At 38.3% G+C, this 21,682-nt stretch overlaps 2 protein-coding genes across 6 annotated transcripts in view; one reads left to right on the forward strand and one right to left on the reverse strand.

The window, feature by feature from the left end:
* The window catches only part of tnnt2c (troponin T2c, cardiac), a 116,484-nt gene that overhangs the window by 79,326 nt on the left and 15,476 nt on the right, over positions 1–21,682 (reverse strand). For 2 of the 3 annotated variants that reach the window (XR_006828556.1, XR_006828559.1), the window contains exons 3-4: positions 15,208–15,315; positions 12,694–12,867 (exon numbers count right to left, since the gene is read on the reverse strand). The gene's annotated coding sequence lies outside the window, so the exon portion shown is untranslated. Of the gene's footprint in view, positions 1–12,693; positions 12,868–15,207; positions 15,316–21,682 lie in introns of those variants that run through there. The other variant, XR_006828557.1, reaches the window with a different exon arrangement.
* syt10 (synaptotagmin X) lies at positions 4,875–15,653 on the forward strand. Of its 3 annotated transcripts, none has more exons than XM_046072219.1 (7): positions 4,875–5,034; positions 5,801–6,194; positions 8,705–9,266; positions 11,907–12,027; positions 12,325–12,496; positions 12,747–12,876; positions 15,215–15,653. In XM_046072219.1, the coding sequence occupies exons 1-7, from the start codon at positions 4,902–4,904 to the stop codon at positions 15,284–15,286; spliced, it is 1,584 nt and encodes a 527-aa protein (XP_045928175.1). In that variant the 5' UTR covers positions 4,875–4,901; the 3' UTR covers positions 15,287–15,653. The 3 variants fall into 3 exon arrangements, with proteins under 3 accessions (XP_045928175.1, XP_045928173.1, XP_045928174.1); XM_046072217.1 differs by having other exon boundaries at positions 4,887–5,049; positions 12,747–12,893; positions 15,208–15,653; XM_046072218.1 differs by having other exon boundaries at positions 4,887–5,049.

Consider the following 21,682-nt stretch of genomic DNA (forward strand, 5'->3'; position numbering starts at 1 on the left):
ACAGTTTTGTTCATTTCACCTGAGAAATTTCAGTTTCTTTTTGTTATAGTTTAGTTTGCCTCACAGCAAGAAGGTTGCGGGTTCAAACCCCAGTTGTCCCGGCCTTTCTGTGTAGAGTTTGCATGTTCTCCCTGTGTCTGCGTGGGTTTCTTCCGGGTGTTCCGGTTTCCCTCACCATCAAAAACATGTTAGATTCTCCTGTCAGTGCCAATGACCAGTGACACTGGCTCAGGTCTGGAGTTGGTCCAAGGGCGCTGCACAGTGGTTGCCCACGGCTCACTTGAGGGATGGGTTAAATGCAGAGAATGAATTTTGCTACGTGAATGTGTATGTGATAATAAAAGTATACCACAGGGACCATATAAAAACAACATTAATCTCACATAAGGATTAGAAATTTAGCCACTTGCTAATTTCCATGTGCGGTCCCTCGGCAGGTCAACTCATGCAATTAATATAAATTCAAATTTAAAATAGGCTACATTAAATACTAAAATCAGTCATAGATTTACATACAAATACTGTATCATATTTTAAAATAATCATTGTCATGGTGTCAAATTAATTTCTCTGTGCGTCTTTGGTTTGAAGTGGGTGGTGCTTTGTTGCGAAAAAGGTGATATACTACTATGTACCAATCAGATTTTAGCAACATCTGCATCAGAATCTGATGAGTAAGTGGGTTGTTTGGTCACTGTCAATCAAATCTAATCAAACCACACCCACACAGTCTAGATGAAGAAAAGTTTTTGTGTGTTAAACTCTTGAAGTATCACCTTAAGATGTGTTTTTTACTTTGATTGTCACCATTAATTTATTTTTATGGAGAAATACTTGCCAAGTGTTCAGGGGCTTTAACTTACTAAACTTACGCTATGGCATAAATAACGTAGCATCATTATATAACATGAACAAAAGTGTACTATATCTGCATCATATAATTTAAAAGAGAAATTGTAAATAAATGATTCACATGAATAGTTACATTTAAAAATGTAGATAGCAAAAACACAGAATGTTACAGACCATATCAAAATATATAATTTCCTGAATAATGTGACCTTTCTATATCAAAATGTATTTTTCTAACTTCACCTTATCCTTTAAAACACATTGCCGGGGATTCCTAATGCTCTGTGTGCTCTACTCACTTTTCAAATAAAATCACTTAATAAAGACCCTGGTCCAACACTGATAGCCAAACAATTTCTAATTAAAGATGCCCTTATAGATTACTGAAAAGGTAGCTACAATATTCATACTTTAAAACTCAGATTGTCCAGAACAGAAAGAGATCTAGAAGCTACAACCTCCTTAAATGCTGATATTACCTTCTTTTTTCAAAATCAGTAATGGGTCTTGCCTGGCTGACATGTTCATATTTCATCATTTATTTCCTGGACCACCCTGTGTATGTGTGTGTAGATAGTCTCACATAGCCTGTAAATCACTTAATCTATCCTCCTCATATACACACTCTTATGTTTTTCTGTCTGCAGTTTATCTTTTATCCCACAGTGCAACAACAGCAAAATTCAGGTCAGTCATTTTTCAGATATTTAACTCCTTTACATCAGTTCACAAGTGGAACAAGCTGTTTATCTTATTTTGTCATATACTGAGTCAGCACGTGAACGACACATTTGCTAATGCAGTTTATGATAATGGTGGCAGGTTGCCACTTGAAAATCACTGTAATGTTTGAAAAAATGGGTTGATTTCCAACAGAGGAAGAGAAGGACAGCCTTTTCTTTTTCAGTTCATGAACATCATTTTTGAAAATGACAACTGTTATTGACAGCTGTAACTGTAGCTACCTAGCTAATTAAAATGTGGTGGATAGTGATAAATCCAAAGTTAGCCACCTGCCTTGCCTAGTTGTTAAGCTATGATTGAATAATTGTTTGGAAAAGGGGTTTAGTGAATAGTTAATTAGTGAGAGCAGGTGATCACCACTCTGTTTAGCAGCTAAAATCTTGCAGTTTTTTTAGATGGTATATCCATGGTAAAAAATAGAGGTACATTGAAAGCAACGGTAATGGTAAACGTATTCTTTGACAAGCTTTCATGTTTTAATAAGAGAACGGGCCTATGAATCTATTCCTTTTGAGGAAAATGTTCCCAGAGTAACTGCCAAAATTAACTCTGGGGGAAATATAAGTCAAGTATACTTATACCGTGGATAGAAAACGTCTACACACCCCTGTTAAAATGCCAGGTTCTTATGATGTAAAATAATGAGACAAAGAAATCATGTCAGAACTTTTTCCACCTTTAATGTGACCTATAATGTGAACATTTCAATTGAAAAACAAATTGAAATCTTTGAGGGGGAAAAATGAAAAATAAAAACCCTCAAATAACCTGGTTGCATAAGTGTGCACACCCTTAGACTAATACTTTGTTGAAGCACCTTTTGATTTCATTACAGCAGTCAGTCTTTTTGGGTAGGAGTCTATTAGCATCAGCACATCTTGACGTGGCAATATTTGCCCACTCTTCTTTGCAAAAGCGCTCCAAATCTGTCAGATTGCGAGGACATCGCCTGTGCACAGCCCTCTTCAGATGTTCAGTTGGATTCAGGTCTGGGCTCTGGCTGGGCCATTCCAAAACATTAATCTTCTTCTGGTGAAGCCATGCTTCTGTGGATTTGGATGTGTGCTTTGGGTCGTTGTCGTGCTGAAAGGTGAACTTCCTCTTCAGCTTTCTAACCGACGCCCGAAGGTTTTGTGCCAAAATTGCCTGGTATTTGGAACTGTTCATAATTCCCTCCACCCTGACTAAGGCCCCCGGAAGAATAACAGCCCCAAAGAATGATGCTGCCACCACCATGCTTCACTGTGGGTGTGCTGTTCCTTGGGTGATGTGCAGTGTTGTTTTAGCACCAAACATACCTTTTTGGAATTATGGCCAAAAAGTTCTACCTTGGTTTCATCAGACCATAACACATTTTCCCACTTGCTTTTGGGAGACTTGATGTTTGTTTTTGCAAACTTCAGCCGTGCTTGGATGTTTTTCTTTGTAAGAAAAGGCTTCTGTCTTGCCACCCTACCCCATAGCCCATTCATATGAAGAATACGGGAGATAGTTGTCACATGTACCACACAGCCAGTACTTGCCAGAAATTCCTGCAGTTCCTTTAATGTTGCTGTAGGCCTCTTGGAAGCCGCCCTGACCAGTTTTCTTTTCGTCTTTTCATCAATTTTGGAGGAACGTCCAGTTCTTGGTAAAGTCACAGCCATATTTTCTCCACTTGATGATGACTGTCACTTCACTGTGTTCCATGGTATATCTAATGCTTTGGAAATTCTTTTGTACCCGTCTCCTGACTTATGTCTTTCAACAATGAGATCTCTCTGATGCTCTGAAAGCTCTCTGCGGACCATGGCTTTTGCTCAGAGATGCAAGAAAATCTCAGTAAAATCCTACTAGAACAGCTGAACTTTATTTGTGATTAATCAGTCACTTTAAATGATGGCAGGTGTGTAATGACTTCTAGTTAACCTGAGTTTGAATGTGATTAATAATTAATACTGAACACAGCCACATCCCCAGTTATAAGAGGGTGTGCAACCAGGTTATTGTAAGGTTTTTATTTTTCATTTTTCCCACTCGAAGATTTCAGTTTGTTTTTCTATTGAATAGGTCACATTAAAGGTGGAAAAAGTTCTGACATGATTTATCTTTGTCTCATTATTTTACATCATAAGAACCTGGCATTTCAACAAGGGTGTGTAGACTTTTTCTATCCACTGTATATCCACAGGAGGACTGTGGGTAGTTCTCCAAGATGCTTGGGCCAACCTACCTGCAGAGATCCTTGTGTGCAAGTGTACCTGGAAGAATCAATGCTGCTTTGAAGGCAAAGGGTGGTTGTGCCATATATTAATTTAAGATTTTTCTTCTGTTCATTAACTTTGCATTTTGTTAATTGATAAATATAATCAATTAACATGTCTATTTTTGAAAGCATTCTTACTTTACAGCATTTTTCCCACACTTGGCTAAAACTTTTACACAGTATTGTTTGTACAAAAATAAATCGTGATTGAGGACTTGTTAAGAGTCGGGTAGCTATAGTGTATGTACTAGACATAATAAAAATGAAGGTAGGTTGACTATATACAGAAAGTATGAAAAATAAATATACATACAAATCTATAATATAGTATATGCATTACACACAAAGCAGCATTCACAAGTATTATCAGCAGAATGTACTTAGAATATCAAAAGTAAGAGTACTCAGTGTGCATAATGGTCCCTTCAGAGTGTTATAATAACATATTATTGGAATGATAAAATATTATGACTGAAGAATTAACACACAAGCAGCATTTTGATGTTACAACTGGTGGAGGTGGAACACCTATCACATGTTCTGTTTGTAAAATCTGAATGTGAAATTTAGGTAACTATGTCTGCTGAATAGATAAATAAATAAATGCAATGGAGTAAATAGAACAATATGTCCTTTATCTATCTTCTTCTACACACGAACACAGTGGACAAAGACCTGTTGGGGATTTGGAGGACTGGAGTCAGTCACCAGCATGAGTTGGACGAAAGGCAGACACAGGTCGCCAGTCCCTCACGGGGAACTCTGTGGTCGTTGTAAGAAAAAGTAATCCCGTTACTCCCACCAACTGAAAGCACTCACTAGCAAACTGGTGCGCATTGCTATTGGACGTAGCGAGGGTTGGACTCCAGCACCCCGTCGCCTGTTATTATAACACTGCGAGCGCGTCTGGCCACTCGCTCCTCGTTGCGCGCTGGATATGGATAAGGACGCAGCTGCTGTCTCCCGCGGACAGGCTGCACTCTGCGGCGCATAAAAAGGTGCCCAAATGAACCGCCACCCTCCTGGCTCCTCCGGCGTGCAATGGCTTAACAGGAGAGACATGAGTGTCCGGACGGAGGACAGCATAACCTTGTGCCAAAGGGCTCTCCAAATCATTACGGAACTCTGTCTCACGGGACACGTAGACCGGGAGAAATGTTCGGATATATTTCCCCTGGAGAGCACCATACCAGGTAAAGGACACGCAGGTAAATGGAATAAAGTAATTATGTTCTTTTCATAATCCCCTTAATTAATCACTTCTGTTTGTTCCCTTGAAAGAGATTCAGTAGTTGTAGAGGAGCCTTTGGAGAAACTAAGCATCAGCTCTCACGTGTTCAAACTTTATTACACCACTTAGTTGTATACATTTTTATCGTGTTGAACTGTTGTGAAAATGTTTCTCTACCTGTTACGCATCTTGCTGCAGCGCAGTCCAGACGGATGAAATAGCAACAGGTAGAAAATAGACTGAGGTAGCCCTTTGAATTAAGAAATTATTATCCAGCCTTTCCTCTCTGTCTTTATTTTCAGTTTTCACTTTGCAAACTGGGGAATTTATTCAGTGTCAGTTAGATTAACTCATTGTGTACAGGCTGGAATAAGCTTCCTTGCATATGATACACAGTCAAACTGCAAACTTTGCATTTAAATTTCAATAAGAACAGGAGATGTCAGGAGCAGGTGGGAGACCAAATGTTTTTTTCCACTTTAGTCAGAACATGTGATTCTCCTGATGCTGTGGCTCCTTCTTTGAGAATTTATATGACTTTATATTGTCCTGCTTTATCAAACAATATCAAAAAAAAACTGCCCCCTCTTTCTTACAGCTTGCCTTTTCTCCCTTTTTCTCTTTCTCCCTTGCATGTTTGTCTGTCATATTTTGTCCCTGGCTTGCTTCTCCTTCCCTTTTTATGTGTCTCTATCTTCCTCTATGGGTCTCTCCATGGTTACATGTAGACATCTCTATTAGTCTCCTTGCTGTGGTCGTGGGTTTTTGTGGCCTCGCCCTGTTGGTAGTCTCTCTCTTTGTCTTTTGGAAGCTGTGCTGGCCCATTTGGAGGAGCAAGGCTCTGTCAGCCCACACCGAAAATGGCCTCCATGTGGGTTTCCCAGAGGCGCCTCCCCCCAACTCCCCGCCGGTCACAGAGAGCAAAGCGGCGGAGGTGGAGAAGAAGTACCCTCTGGAAGTGAAGGTGAACGGACGGAGCACTGTCAAGCTCCTTGAGGCGGCCATGAAGATCAGTCAGACATCTCCGGACATACCCGCTGAGGTGCAAACAGCCCTTAGGGAGAAGCTCAGTCAGCAGGCTAAGATCCAGAGGCAGACCACTGAACCAACCTCCTCCTCCAGGTACCCTACATGAACTGACTGCAGTCACAACCCCTCCCTGTCTGCCCCTGCACTGAGGACACAATCATGATGACAAGCTATTTATACACATGTAGCTGGTGCTTACAATTACAGTACAATGGTAGCATTTTTGAACCCACTTTAGTTTGTTCCCACCCATGCTACAAAACTGATGCCTACACAATGCAACAACTGTCCCAGGCAGTTCGTGACAGTGCAGCCACTGTCCTTGAGGTGGTTTGGCACATGTCATGTAGAGCATCAGAGACTAGTTGGTGACCTTGAAACGCTGTTGCGCATGTTGAATTGTGTGTCTCTTGCGCTCTCTGACCAGACAAAAAACAGCCAGGGCTGCAGTATACCTCCTTGCCTCAGTCAGAACCCTATAATCTCTTGTATATATGAGTCAAGCTGCTATGGTAACGGCGGGAAGCGACCCCAGTAATTAAACAACCAGCTCTTGCTTCTCTTTGTATCCCAGCACTGTGTTTAAACTACGATGTCCATAATTAGCACTGCCGTGGGGAGCTGTCATTGTGGAAGGTTGGTTTCTGGTGAGACACACCAGGCAGCTGCTCTCAGTTTCTCATAGGAAGTCTTTATTGACAATTGCTTTTGGTTGTCGTTAGGCTCGTTAATTAAATTATATGGAGACCATGATCTTCATGAATTATACACCCACCAGGGATGCAGAAAGGCCAGGTTAAAGATTACAACGCCTACTGTCTCAATCTTTCCACCTACTCTTTTGACAGTGATTCCTGATATTCACTGATTATTTCCTTTTTGAATGTTCAAACACCTACATGCAATAAACTGTTAGCTCAAGCCCAAAATCTGTTTTAGGGCCAAGCCTATCTTAAGAGGAATGCCCTAATGCCTTATTGCTTAATGACAGGACAACAACAAAGACAAGGTAAATATGGTCCTGACATTTTCAACCAAAATCTGTCTCTGCAAAGTATTTTATCTCATTTATTGGCAAGTACTGACTGGTTAAAAGAAATTATGTTTTTTATGAGGTGTTGGTATTTACCAACAGGCTGTGATTGGGCTGCAATTAACAATCATTTATTTATTATCAATGATCGCTTGGTGGATAAAGTGTCAAAAAGGCACTCCAAAACCCCAAAGTATTTAGTTTACTAAAATGTAAGACAAGGAAAAACATACAACTGTCACATTTGAGAAGCTGGAATGAGCAAATATTTAGCAAAAATAATATAATTTAATCCGATTATGAAAATAGTTTAAATAATGTATTAACTCATATACCTAACCATTTCAGCTCAAAATCATAGACAGCCACGAAATGTTGGCCCTGCCTTGAAAGTGAACAATGGGAACATGATGCCATGATTGGGGATTATTATTTCGGGGCAAGAATAAGTCCCAGTATTATTTTAGCTATCTAATAATCCATAAAATGAAGGAAAAAAACACACAAGTAGTCTTTGATGAGCTCTTAATCTTATCAATCAGTCTTTCAATATTGTGATCTGGTGACATAAATTTTTTGGGAAAATTAGAAAAAAAACATGTGTTTGTAACTTTCTGAATTCTAGGAATGGGGAGAAGATGGGAGAAGATGTCACACTGAAGTTACCTCCAACTTCTTTGTTCATGTTCATGATAACATTATCACAAACTGAAAAAGAAAGATATCCAATTAGGGTTTTATCTCTGGTGTTAGTTGTGGATTTGGTGTAATCCCCAGTGGATTGTATGATATAGTTTAAAGTAGATTTAAAGGTTTAAAGAACTCAACAACACAACCTCAAAATAGGCAAATACTGTTCTCTGTCTGGTTGGTATTCATTGTGTTCTGGTTACCTTTTCCCTTAAGGTTTGACCTGACAATCTGCAGCCTCTTATGTTATTTACAATACTTGAGTGTAGTATTTAATTTTCAAATGTGCTTCCTGTGCCATATGATTTATGCCATCGCTGTCAGATCACTGTGATTGTCTTGCTGTCAGAAGGGAGGAGGGCCAGTTGCTAGGTAACAAGATTGGCGAGTCAATCACGGCCGTGGTTTTCTCGAAAGATGTCAGCTTCACAGAAATTTGCAGCATTCAGGTAGTTTGTATAAAAATCTGAATGCTGCAGATGAGTTTTCATTTTCCAAAACCATGGTCAATAGTGACCAAAGTGAAGAAGATCTTTCAGTTTGGCCACTTGTGATTTTATTGTCTTGCACTACTTTCAGGGTAAAACCAGCTGCATTCAGAAAGATGTTAATGTCCTTAGGTTGTCTACTAAATAGGCAAATTTATATATATATTTATAGAGAGAGAGAGTGAATATTAATGCTTCTATGCTAGATTTTTTAGGTATTCTACAAGAATAATATGTCAAAACATGTTCCATGAACACCACATGATTATGCATCATGCCTTTCAGATATAGTTTTCCCCTGACAAACCATAAGCACCCATCATAACAAAGCCACTCATGCAAAACACTGACACTTAAGACATTTACCAGATGCCCTTTACCCTTTTCAACAGGCACAATTCATTCCGTCGCCACCTGCCTCGCCAAATGAATGTCACCAGCTTTGACTTCAGCATGGACACAGTGCCTCTCCGCCAGTCTTCTACAGTAAGCATTGGAAGAATAAAACCCGAACTCTACAAGCAGAAGTCTGTGGACTCAGAGGATGAGGCCAAAGAGCCAGTGGAGACTTGTGGAAAGCTCAGCTTCTCGCTGCGTTACGACTATGAGGAGCAAGCTTTGGTGGTGAGAATCCTCAAGGCCTTGGACCTGCCTGCTAAAGACTTCACAGGCACCTCCGACCCATATGTGAAGATCTACCTGCTACCGGAGAGGAAGAAGAAGTTCCAGACGCGAGTCCATCGCAAGAATCTGAACCCCACGTTTGACGAAACCTTCTGTTTCCCCGTGGCGTATGATGAGATTTGCAACCGCAAGCTGCACTTCAGCGTCTACGACTTTGACCGCTTCACCAGCCACGATATGATTGGTGAGGTGGTGGTGGACAACCTCTTTGAACTCTCTGATCTTTCCAGGGAGGCTGTGGTGTGGAAGGATATTCATGCAGCAACTACGGTGAGTTGGCGTCCAGACTAACACACTGCCAAAGACATATGCGGACATTGTTGCCATGTAAGAAATGCTGCACCAGACTTCTGTGTAATCACTGAGGAAAAACACATAGTTAATGGGAACTGTTTTTAGAAAGAGCTTCATCAACAGTGTTCCACAAAAGTGGCAGGTGGAACACATTGCATAATTCAAATGCTTTGGGAAATGCATTTCATCAGCCAAACACCCACACACATTTTCCAGGAAACTGCTGGGTATTCTATGGATGTAAATATAGCAACAAAATAAAATTATCCGATCAGAAGAAATATAACTTGTTTGTTTATGTCAGAAGCAATCTGTTCTTATAAACAGGGTATACAGTTATAGCATGCTGTGGATAGCATATCCTTATATGAACTCTTTCTGGTAATTTAGCCACAGTTTACTCAAGAGCCTCTGCTTTATTTATGTATGTTTTCATTGCAACACTGAGCCATTGTCTTCAGGTTCACATTAGCTACTGTAGGCTGTATGATTAGCAACAGAAAAACTATATATTTAGACTGACTAGAGATGATTCTCTATTTTGTCAGTTATGCTTAATGTTTATTGGCTTCTTAATTTTTTTAAATTAAGCTGTTCTTAAAACCACTTAAAATTAGGAAGGTTTATTTGAGTATTTGTTAATCTGTTCATTTAAAAAAGGATAAAACATTATCATAAAGATTAACACAAACTCTTCAAACTTTTGGGGTTTCATGACCATCTTTAAGTATTGGCAAGAATCAAACAAAAGTGTTGTTTTGATTTGTTTGATAGTTGCCTTTAGTTTGCTTTTTGATCCAGCACCTGTAGTATTTTTCAACCAAATAATCAGTAACGCACTATAAATTGCTAGACCTATTCCACACTTCAATTAGTGTAACAGTGGGACTAAACTCTCCTATGGAATTTCAAGCCATTAACTTTTAAAATGGGTCCTTTAGGCCTAACTGCTGTAGAGGTTTGATTATACATTTGGCCAAAGGCTACTGTTGACAGAAATGTGGGGTAGAGGTCATCACCCACCACAGTCCATATACATGCGTAGGTTAATTGGCAACTCTAAATTGTCCTTACATGTGAATGTGTGTGTGAATGGTTGCTTGTCTATGTGTTAGCCCTGTGATGAACTGGCAACTTGTCCAGGGTGTACCCCTCCTCTCGGCCAAGGTCGGCAAGGGTTGATTCAACCCAAAAGTTTGAAAAGTTGAAGGATGGATGGATAGTCATCAGCCAAAGGACGAGTAATTGATGTTACTAAGGAAGATCCACACCCAGGACAAAGATTTTGTAACATTGCAATACAAGGCTTTTCTTTCAAAATGTGGCACATGCATCTGTTTATCACTATGAAGCACTAAAATCTGCATCTAGATAATGCTGATCTGAATGAAGATACAAATTAGAATACAGATTGCAGAACACAAAACATTTTCTTTTATAATTTGGATACCAAATTTGGACAGGATTATTCAGCCGTAGTGGAGGAATGGACTCTCTAGGTACTCTCTAGTTGCTTACTGAGTTCAAGAACCATATAGAAGAGCTCTTTTTAGACATAAAGTACACTCCAAATGAGCAACAACGAACTGCTGCTTTTATGTGATGTATGCTAATCTACAGTACAGAAGAGCAGGCCAAAGAGCACAACTTAAGATATAGTACATCTATACTTTAGATACAGAGTTGAGTTAACTATGTAACTTTTTACTCAACAGAGTATTATTTAAGCCGTGCCTTGCTTGTGTAGTCTAGTATGAAGATTATATTTACCTCCTCTAACTGTAGGACATATATTAACCTGAAAACCTCCTCCTGTTTATACACCGGAGGGCAGCTTTAGCTACTTTGGGGAGGTGTTGGATGTATCATTCTTAAAATGTGTATGTGTGTGTGTAAGAGAGAGCTTTTATATGGCGTATCATTTCTAAAAGATTGTGGGAAGAAGAGGATAATTCCACTGCTGATTTCACTGGACAAAACTTTTTCAGGGATACATTTGTTTTGATACATCATGTTTCATTTGCTGTTTAAACATAATTTCTTCTTTGCCCTCATCTGTGCATACCATGCAAGCTTATAAGCCTAAATTACTAGAATATAAATGTATAGTTACATCTTTTCATGACACCCTAGCTAATCTGCCATTGTGAACTTTCTTGATCTTTCTTTATAAACGTTTCCATCTGTATCATAAAACCTATGCACAACTAATGACCTTTATTATTATGACAATACAATCTTTAACATAACATAAAGTTGTGGACCAACCGACATTGCCATGCATAGAGCTTGCTGCTAGCGTGGCTAAAAAAATTACATAAATCACAACAACTATTAAGAAACTTGTGACTAAAAGCTGGCAGGTGAAAGAATATTGACAAAATAAGACTGACTAATAGTTAAGATTAGGTGCCTACACTGCATTGAAGGGGATACATATTGCAACAGCCTGCCATGCCATGCTAATAAAATCCTCAGCACCAGCTGACAAAATACAACTTCCTTTATTTACTGACCTGTTCTCTCCTTAGCTTTGGTATGTTGATTCACAGAGTGTGGTCAAAGCATGTAAAATGGAAGAAATGCATTCTGTTGTCTTTTTGTTTTGCCCTCCAGGAGAGCGTTGACTTAGGAGAGATCATGTACTCGTTGTGCTACCTCCCAACAGCAGGGAGAATGACCCTAACAGTCATCAAATGCAGAAACCTCAAAGCCATGGACATCACAGGCTCTTCAGGTAACCCGACAGCAAATAAGATATGGCTGGCTAACAAGAAAAGCACAAGCTGAGCCATAAATCAAACTTGGCTGAAATGAAACAGCAGTTAGCCACTGAGAATGGAAATGGGGAGGAGACATGCTGTAGGGAGGCCAGTCAGAACAAATTATTTAAAGTATTACCCTCTGTCAGTATATGACAATTTGTGTCTTCGCTGTACATTGTTAGCTTTTGTTGATATCATCCCATTTACTATAATTCCATACATATGTACAAATGAACAAATTGTTAAATGACAGTAAACATGTCTTCCAGACCCTTATGTGAAGGTTTACCTGATATGTGATGGGCGGAGGTTAAAGAAGCGAAAAACAACCACCAAGAAAAGCACACTTAATCCAGCGTACAACGAGGCCATCATCTTCGATATTCCCCCGGAGAACGTGGAACAAGTCAGCCTGTCCATCATGGTGATGGATTATGATCGGTGAGTCAAGCAGTCACTTGATACTGTATATAAAGTACATGCTAATGTGCTAACTAAAGGTCAACAGAGTTCACAGACAAGGAGAACATTTAAGGATTTGCTTTTAGAAGGTGTTTAGGCTAAGTGAGTTCATTTATTGTAGTTAGTGAACTTCCATCTTATTTTTGATATATTTATGCAATCTAAGACTGGTGAAATATACATTTTCTGTTCAGTTTATCATGATTTTTGTGTGTTTTACTGCTAACAGGGTTGGACACAATGAGGTGATTGGTGTGTGTCGCACCGGGCCAGATGCTGAGGGTCTCGGACGGGATCACTGGAATGAAATGTTGGCTTACCCACGGAAGCCCATCACACACTGGCACGCTCTGGGAGAGGTACAAACACTTATTTTATCCCAGAGTCAGTATTCCCCTGTCTCAAAAAACTCATATTTACAGAACTTTCTAGAAGCTCCTGAATGTGACACGTGAGATGCTGCGCAATGCAGTGCAGGGCAAGAATTTTTGATACTAGCTTTGTCTAGTTAACCTTCTTCTTCCATTTTCTTTAAGGAGCTTACATGATTTTATAAATTTGGTTTTGGTAAAAAACAATAAAAATACAGCAATGTACATATATTTATTTTAAATATTAGAAAACACTAGAAAATCTAATGAAAAACATCAAATAATGAACATTTAAAATAATTTGCTGTGCAAACATTCTTTCAAGTTAACATTCAGTTTTTAAATATATCTTAACATTTTCAGCAGCTGTTTATCTCTGTACTTACTATTACTCTTCAACTTTTGTTACGGGGACATACAAATCTGGGCTATAAGGAATTTAGGCCAAGCAACTCTTTTGGAAACTTCTGGGTATTTTCTATGAAAATCACAAAAAAAAAAAAAAAAAACACATTCAAAAAGGCTTGAAGGGATATTTTGAGATTTTGGGAAGCTTATTAGCTGTCTTTCCAGAAGTCCAATGAGCAGATCGACATTCATTTCACCTATGTGCCTTCAATAAAGAGATAGAAAATGTGTGTTTGCGGGGGAAACAGCTAGCCTAGGTTGGTCAGGTGCTTTCCAACAACTCCAATACTGTCTTACTTACATTTTTAGAAAAAAGATGTTGGTTTAATGAGCAGTACCAAGTGCCTAAATGCAGCATCTCAGAAGTCATGTCCTCATAGAGAAGTTGCTTTACAAACTGCAAAACCCAGCTGACCCTTGGATGTTTTGGTGTCTAGTCTTCTAGCTAAAAAGATGCCACGTATAAGACAGTTTTACAGTTGCTAGGCGTTTTTCTTTTTGACAGGCTAACTGTCTCCCCCCCTGTTAATGTAACTTCATATTTTACATGTTATCAATGTTTCTTCCTCTTTTGCCACACCTACTTCCCATCTGACGAATAGGAAAATACAGGTGATTACTCATTTTCAGTGGTAAAACTACTTTATATGCTTTGGTAAAAACTGTGATCACAGGCAAAAATCATGTCCTCTGTAGCTCTTGTCAAAAATGTCTGTAATAAACACTCATTGCATAAGGAGATGGAATACAGTCAATGTTTATTATTCATATATCTATTCTTTAAACTTTAAACTTAACAGAATACATTACACACAAGAGTAACATTATAACAGGCAGGAAGCATCATAAATAATTTTACAATGACACTCCAGGCACAGCAAGAGAGGCAGCTAGGACAGGGCAGTTGTCCAGACCAATGGAAGAGCAGCAGGCTTTAACACCTGCTCACAATCTCAGTAGGGTAGTGTGCGAGGTTTAAAATGGAAGCTATAATTTGGCAATAGTATAAGTGTTTGAAATATATACAGAAGAGGATTTTGCTGTAGGAGTGGTTTCACAGGTGTCTAACAAAATTTTATAGTTTTGTGAAGGTAAAAATAACACTTGGAGATCGATGGAGTCTTATCCTACTTTTATCTTTTTTCCCCCCACTGTGCAAAAAACTGTAATCCATTGTAATTGCCTTGAATCCAAGCTGACTACACCCACTGTGTTCCTACAAAAAGTAAACTTTTTACGGCCAAAGTTCAGTCCTACAGAGTGTGTGGGATTCATACTCAAAGGTTAGATTTTGTGTGCAGTATCTTCTAGACTGCACGCAAAATTTAAGACCACATCTTGTATCATGGCTACAAATCAAACGCCATTACAGAGTTAAACATGTCTTTTTATACCTTGGCAGCATTGTCAGCATTCAGTAAAATACACCGTGCACACTTTGTCTCAATATAAGGACATTGTCAAGCTCCTAAATCAACTTCCCCTTCAGTTTATTTATTTATTTATCCAAAGAATCTTTCAGTGCACACTTAATAGATAAAGTAAAATCATTAACATACGCGCGGACACATATGAGCGCACACACTAAAGAAGAAAATGTCATCACTGCAAGTGAGATTTAAATAAAAGTTTACAACCGATATAGATGTGCAAATTCATGCTACAGAAAAGAAAAGGAAGTATATTACAAATCACTATAATAGTTTTAATAAACACTGTAGTTTTTTTTTGCCACATCTCCTGTGTGATGACCTGGCTTTGCTGCTTATTGTGACCTGACCCAGCTAGGCCAATACAACTATTTTGCCTATGATCACAGTAGATCCTGAGTACTAGAGTAATAACCTACTTAGCTACAACAAAAGGGTGACAAAGTCTCTATCATGTGTTTTGTGTCTTGTGATATTTTACCTTGCAGTGGCCCGGAAGAGCAGCAAGCTTTGAGAGTCAAGGTTCGTGTCCTTCACCCAAACCTCCACAGACACCTTGACGATCACAGGTAGAATCATAACACCACCTCTGTGAGAAACCAGACATTAGAGTTAGAGTTGCTGAGAAGTTATGTTGCCCATGAGTGTCTTGTGAGCATGTTGTATGAAAATTGGATTAATTCTTACACATTTTGTATATGTTTCTAGAAACAAGGTTGTGTGGAAATAGTTTTTCTTATTTCATTTGAACACTAGCTCTACTGAGCGGGCTATGCACAGCACTCACCGTCATTCAGTTCAAGAGTTTGTTTGTCATATTTTTCATCTGCTTTGAAATTCTCAGAAAGGCTATAGTTGCCAAACAGTTACACAGACCACATGAATGGTAAGCCTCACTGCAAGAAGTCCTCAGTGATAGCAGCTTTATCAACATTTTCAACACCTTTTCTGGCCCATAAGCTCTTTAGGGAGTTCACATTTTACTTTGAAATGGCACAAAGTTAAAGGGCTACACTGCTCGATGTCATCAACACATTTGCTTGATAAAAAACACACCAGTGAGTCTTGATCCAGGTTTTAAGTGAAGAATGCAGGTAATTGAGCATCTTCAAGGGCTGGGTAAATCTCTCTTAAAATTCATCAGTCACAACTGTCACAGATGTGTAAAATCGTTCATTAAGTAGCAGTTATCTGCAGATATTAGCAAAGTCAACATGACTCTCAGATCTAGAGAAACTGTAGCAGATACATGTAGCAAACATTATGTACAGTGAGATAAACAACAGTCAAATCAAAGAGAATGTGAAATTAATACAATAGATTTGTTTCTAAACACATGCAAACACACTGCAAATACACTGCAAATGTCCCTCATGTTGAAACTAAAAGGTGAATAATGCTAATGAACGATGGCCATTGGTTGATATTATGGCTCCACGTTGTACTTTACAAATTGGTTGTCAAAAGACAAATGGATGATCTTTAGACTTTTCTTTAGATTATATCAATATATTAATTAACATCGTTGCTCCAAATATATGGGTCCACCCATAACTAGGAACAGCAGGCCTGTCAAGCTTTGTTTTTTTCCTTTTAACCCTCTCCAAAATGAAAATACAACACCTAAATGTAAGGAATTAATTAAAAAGTGTTTATCTGCTCTAACTTAAGCTGAAATGTTAGCATGTCTGGCTATTTACTGCTTTAAGTAGCAGCCTAGCCCAGCCTTACATCCAAGGCCGGTAGCATTTTATGCTGCATTACATTGTGGGGTTACAGAGCAGAGTAGGAAATCAGCACCAGCCAAATGCTGGTAAAATAAGAAAGAGGCTGGTAGATTTCAGAAACAACACAATTATCACAATGATTGAGTTGCTTGTGAATTTATCAGTCAGTGGCTGGTAGATGTTCACATTTTAAAAATCATCCTGTATGTGCGCATCGAATGCTTTGTTGGAGACGGGGTCCTAAATGCTACTGTATCGGAGTTTCAGCTTTGTGCTACCATATTGGATCTGGAAAAGTTTACGTTTCACCAACTCCAGCCAAACTTGTTATCTGAGACAGCATTACATTCAACAAACACAGTAGTTAGTCCTCGTTCTAAAAGCCACTTCTCTAGTAAAGTTAGAAACATAAATCTAACTCTGTCTTACTTGACCAAGTACAGGTATGTAAACTAAACAGGGTCAGGTCTGAGCAGAACTTAGAGGATGCTTAATTGGTCAAACAACACAAAAATAGAGTAGAGTAATACTGATAGTAATTGAATCTCAATTCAACCAAACACCATTTCCTCATAAATTACAAATTCAGGGAACTGCAATCCAAGAAGTTATACACATGCTCAAACATTTGCAAATGTTATTTATATATATATATTTTTTTTTTACATCAGTGGTTCTCAAAACGTGGTCTGGGGACCTCCGGGGGGTTCTTGTGCGGGCTCCAGAAGGTCCCCAGCAAAAAAAAGAGAATCATCTTTTTTCACTGTAATTCCATATAGTTACACAATGACAGAATGTATGACTATTTTGGTCATGGGTTTCAAACAACTTCTGTAATAAAACATCTAAAAGCCAAAATCCCATCATATGGGCGACCCCGGGACAAAATCTTATCAAATGGGCGTCCATGGTCTAATTTGTGTGAGTTTAGGGGTCCTTGACGTGAGAAGTTTGAGAATCGCTATTTTACATTAAGCCATATGAAATTAAGTTCAATACATCTAACAGAGAACGTTGACTCAGCTTCTCATTACATGTAATAAGAAACTAATAAGAAACCAACATAGCAAATAGAAAAAGGCTATGTACTGTTATCTTACTTGCACATGCATATAATGCTTTTTCTCCCCTGCACTGCCCTTAATATTAAAAAGAAATATTTTTACTTGTAGCATGCCTCTCACCACTTTAAAAACATACATATTAAGGAATAGTGTTTCAAATTTTTAACTTTGTGTTTACATTTGTATATTCTCCATGGCAGTGTTTGTATATTCAAAAGTGAAGTTTGAGAAGTTGTCGTAAACATATGGAAAAATAGAGACATCACAATGTATTTCTATTGTTTGTGATAATATGAACAGCTCAGACTTGTGATTGAGTAAAATTTATACACGTTCTGTAATAATTGTGAACAATTAGTCAAACTGGAGAACCCAGTGAAGCCAACTCTACATTATAAAGTTATTCCATGTTTAGGAGTTTAGAGCTTTGAACTGTAATTGTTTGCATATTGGTTGAATCTATATCGAGCAAGAACAACTGCAACTACTGTCATGATGTGTACAGTTTGTGATAACTTTTGTAACAATTTAAAGTAAATATTTGGAATATGATTTATTGTATCTGTTTCATATGTATTTTAACAAAATTAATAAAAAATGAAGAGTCACAGAAGGTCTCTCTTTGTCTGGGTATGAATATTTTCTTCAAATTGTTTTTGAAACACCATTTAATAACAACATGCACCACTGCTAAATTCTTATTCTCTTAACGGAGAGAAAGTCTAATTATGTTTCCCTTCTCTAACTTTCTAAGTTTTCTCAAAGAGGGTTTATTTCTTCGTTATTTTGATAAACTTAAACTGGATGTTGCATTGGGTTTTCTGTCCAAAGTTACAGGAATATCTACTAGTGCACCAGTCATTTAGTTACATGATAAAATTTGGATTATTTGATCAGTGTCATATCACATGGGCCTTCTGTGCATTAGCATTGCGTCATGTGACACTTGACACACACTGGACGTGTCATACCGACAGAAAAAGAAGTCAAGTTACATCAGGCGGGATAGTTTTATCCGACAGGAAGAGATTTTTTTCTTTAAGTGATGCTTTTCAAACAGAGTTTATAATAACTTATTTAAATTACTTATTTAGCTGAGTTTAAGAGCATAAACTCTGGGAAATAGGACAGTGATGTGTCCCAGCGTGATCGCCTTTAGGCGATATTTGTGTCATCCAGCAAAAAAGTTGAATTCTAATTCAACTTTTGCACCAATGCACTCTATGGTCATCTGATGTTGGCCAGTCACACCTGGGGGGCCAGGTAGAATATGTTCTATCATGGATAGCGTGATCCTACTGAGATGGTTTGGAAGAGGAAGTTGCTGTTAGACTTCCTGGATCATGCATTTCATCTTCTCACTACAGAAAACTTAATTAAGAATTAAGATGGAGACATGTTGATGTTTGTTTGACATTTTTTTAAGTTGAGGGGTAAATGTATACGCATTCCAAAGCTATATTGCTCCCCTACAAGTGCAAAATACAAAAGTTCCTGGTAAGCTCTAAAAATTGGCCACAACAATAGCACACTCACAGTGTGATTGTAAGTAAGTAAAGGTTATTTAATGTAGCACCATTCACAGATCAGGTCACAAAGTGCTTTAAAACACAGGCTTTAAAAGTAAAGAAACAAAAATAAAACATAAGCAACAACACCAAGAAAACAGTAAAATAATCAGTCAATAAAACATAAGCAATAACGGACCTTAAAACACACAAGACTGCACAATTAAGACAGCACACGGCGAGACAAAATCCAGTTTAAATAAAAGAGCCTTCAGCTGCTTTTTAAAGGCGTCAACAGAGACTGCAGAACATACAATATGTCTAAAGGAAGAGCAGTCCACAGAGTGGGCACCACCACAGTCACCTTTTGTTTTTAGTCCAATGCAAGGATTAAGCCCTGGTCAGAGGACCTAAGTGACCTAGTGATGATATACGTGTGAAGCAGGTCGGAGATGTGCCCAGGTGCCTGACCATGCAGGGCTCTATAAGTGAAAACAAGATGTGTGGTTAGCTAAAGCTTACATCAGTACTGTTGCTGCGCCGGTTGTTTGTATTGAATAAACACAGATTACAATAACACTCCAGTGGTCAAAATAGTACAAACATTCAGTCTGAGTGATAATGTGTCACCCTGCTGAACTCTCCACACTTGTCTCCTCAAAAGTGGACAGAAGTCACACACACACACACACACACACACACACACACACACTCTCACACACACACACACACACACACACTCACACTTTCAATCGATGGTTTAATGACTTGCTGTCACAGATACTAGGTTTCTCTTGTGATGGCTTGTTGTTTGAAGGGGCCTGTTGTTAGTGGCTTCTCAACATGCTGTCAAGACAATTATTAGAATAACTTTTCCCTTTCACTAGAGTGAAGAGCAAGAAGTGCTGTCTGCATTTAAAATGGCATAATTGTTGACCAAAGCAACTTTCACTTGGGTGAACATTTCTTGTTAGCATTTTCCACATAGACATAGCAATATGTCAATTCAAAGAGTGGGATAAAATATAACCAAACAGGTTCAGTAAAGTAGCCCTTGTCTACCTCCAAATACTTGTCATTTGTCTCTGAGTTGGGTTGACACCATGCTTCAACTGCTGCTAACTCAAGCTAGAGCAAATAAATAATGTTAGATAACGGCTCCATTGAGTGATGCATGGCCCTGAGTTTGTGAGATGCTTTTAAGACCTTCAAGACAAATAAGAGCTCATTAGATGGATGGTTCCCTCTTTCTCATCCTGCGTCCGTTTGATGGTGAAACATGAAGAGAATATTTTTATCTTTCGTGCAGCGTGACATGCAGCACAACTTCCTTTTGATCCATAATATTAAACAGACAAAAGGGAGACGCTGCATTAGTTTCCCTGGCAATGAAAGCTGCCCACTCGTTGAACGCTAAACCCATATTTAGACTGGGGTTGTATCTTCAGTTAGCAAGTGCTAATAACTCCACGTGGTGACGCATGTGATTATAGCTTTTTCATTTCCTGATGACAAAGCTAAAAGTGCTGGGTATTTAACACCACTCTTCTATGAAGACTAGAGTAAGCTGGCTTCTTGGCTAGCATAAACTATGCACCTGCATGATTAGTCTTTACTTGGGGGGAAATTATCCATACCAGTTTCAAGTCGTCAGCACAGCCGATTGCATTTAAAGATGAGAGCTTCCTTCAAATTCTACTCTTTGAAGACATATCTTGTTTTGACTAATGGCTAGGGCTGGACAATAAAACAATAACAATAATTATTGCGATATAAATTTTAATTGTGTTAATTTTAAAAGTGTTCAATAAATAGTCAATAAAAATGTTTGATTTTATTCACTAGAATCATACATATTGAGATGTTTATTTTGTTGAGGAAAAGGAACTGAAAAAAAGCTTTTACTTAATTTTACTCATGCATATTAGTTGACAAAGATTATATCATAATTGTTTCGAATGTTCTACCTCAGATTTGTGATGTGATCCACTGTTTGGCATCAAGTGTTGACCATGAAGAAGAGTTTAATCCACAATAAACCATCAGGTTTCTTCAACTTTCACTAAGAAGCAAAAATCAGCCTTTAAATTTAAAAGAAATAATTATTTGATACTTATCGTGATAATTATAAATATCGAAAGATATGAAACTTTTTATCATGATAACATTTTTGACTATGTCATCCTGTCCTACTTATGGCACCTTTTAAGACCTTTAATTAGCCATTACTAACTTATCAAAGAGCCTCAGTGATGCCAATATGATAAAACCTTAATTATTAAAAGTATTCAATACTCTGCATATTAACATTTGACCTTAAATATAAATTACAACCAAGTCGTGTTATCATACGCATCTGCCATAATGGATAATTACAAAAATCTCCCACAGTGACACTTCACAGCTGAAGATATCGGTGTGAACAGACAGGCCTGATTTTACTATAGCTCAAGATTTTCTGTCAGGGAGTTGAGGGCCAAAGATCAACTCATTAATGAGCAAAGTTGCGGGGGCTGGTTCTATTCTAAGAGCTATTAGAGTTACAGGGGTAAATGGACAGACAGTTATGTAATGTCAACACCCATTGCAGCCTAACGGACTTTTTAATGCCCTTCTGTGTCTCAGTTGAAAAAATAAATGGCTCGCGGGCACGTGTT

The sequence above is a fragment of the Micropterus dolomieu genome, linkage group LG16 (genome assembly GCF_021292245.1).
Source record: "Micropterus dolomieu isolate WLL.071019.BEF.003 ecotype Adirondacks linkage group LG16, ASM2129224v1, whole genome shotgun sequence".
In the NCBI taxonomy this organism is placed as follows: Eukaryota; Metazoa; Chordata; class Actinopteri; order Centrarchiformes; family Centrarchidae; genus Micropterus; species Micropterus dolomieu.

Bases quoted from the DNA above. Each gene is read 5' to 3' on its own strand.
- syt10 (XM_046072217.1), top strand. From the start codon at position 4,902: ATGAGTGTCCGGACGGAGGACAGCATAACCTTGTGCCAAAGGGCTCTC. The intron at 6,195-8,704 runs GTACCCTACATG...CCTTTTCAACAG, and splicing joins GAACCAACCTCCTCCTCCAG to GCACAATTCATTCCGTCGCC. The intron at 12,497-12,746 runs GTGAGTCAAGCA...TACTGCTAACAG, and splicing joins ATGGTGATGGATTATGATCG to GGTTGGACACAATGAGGTGA.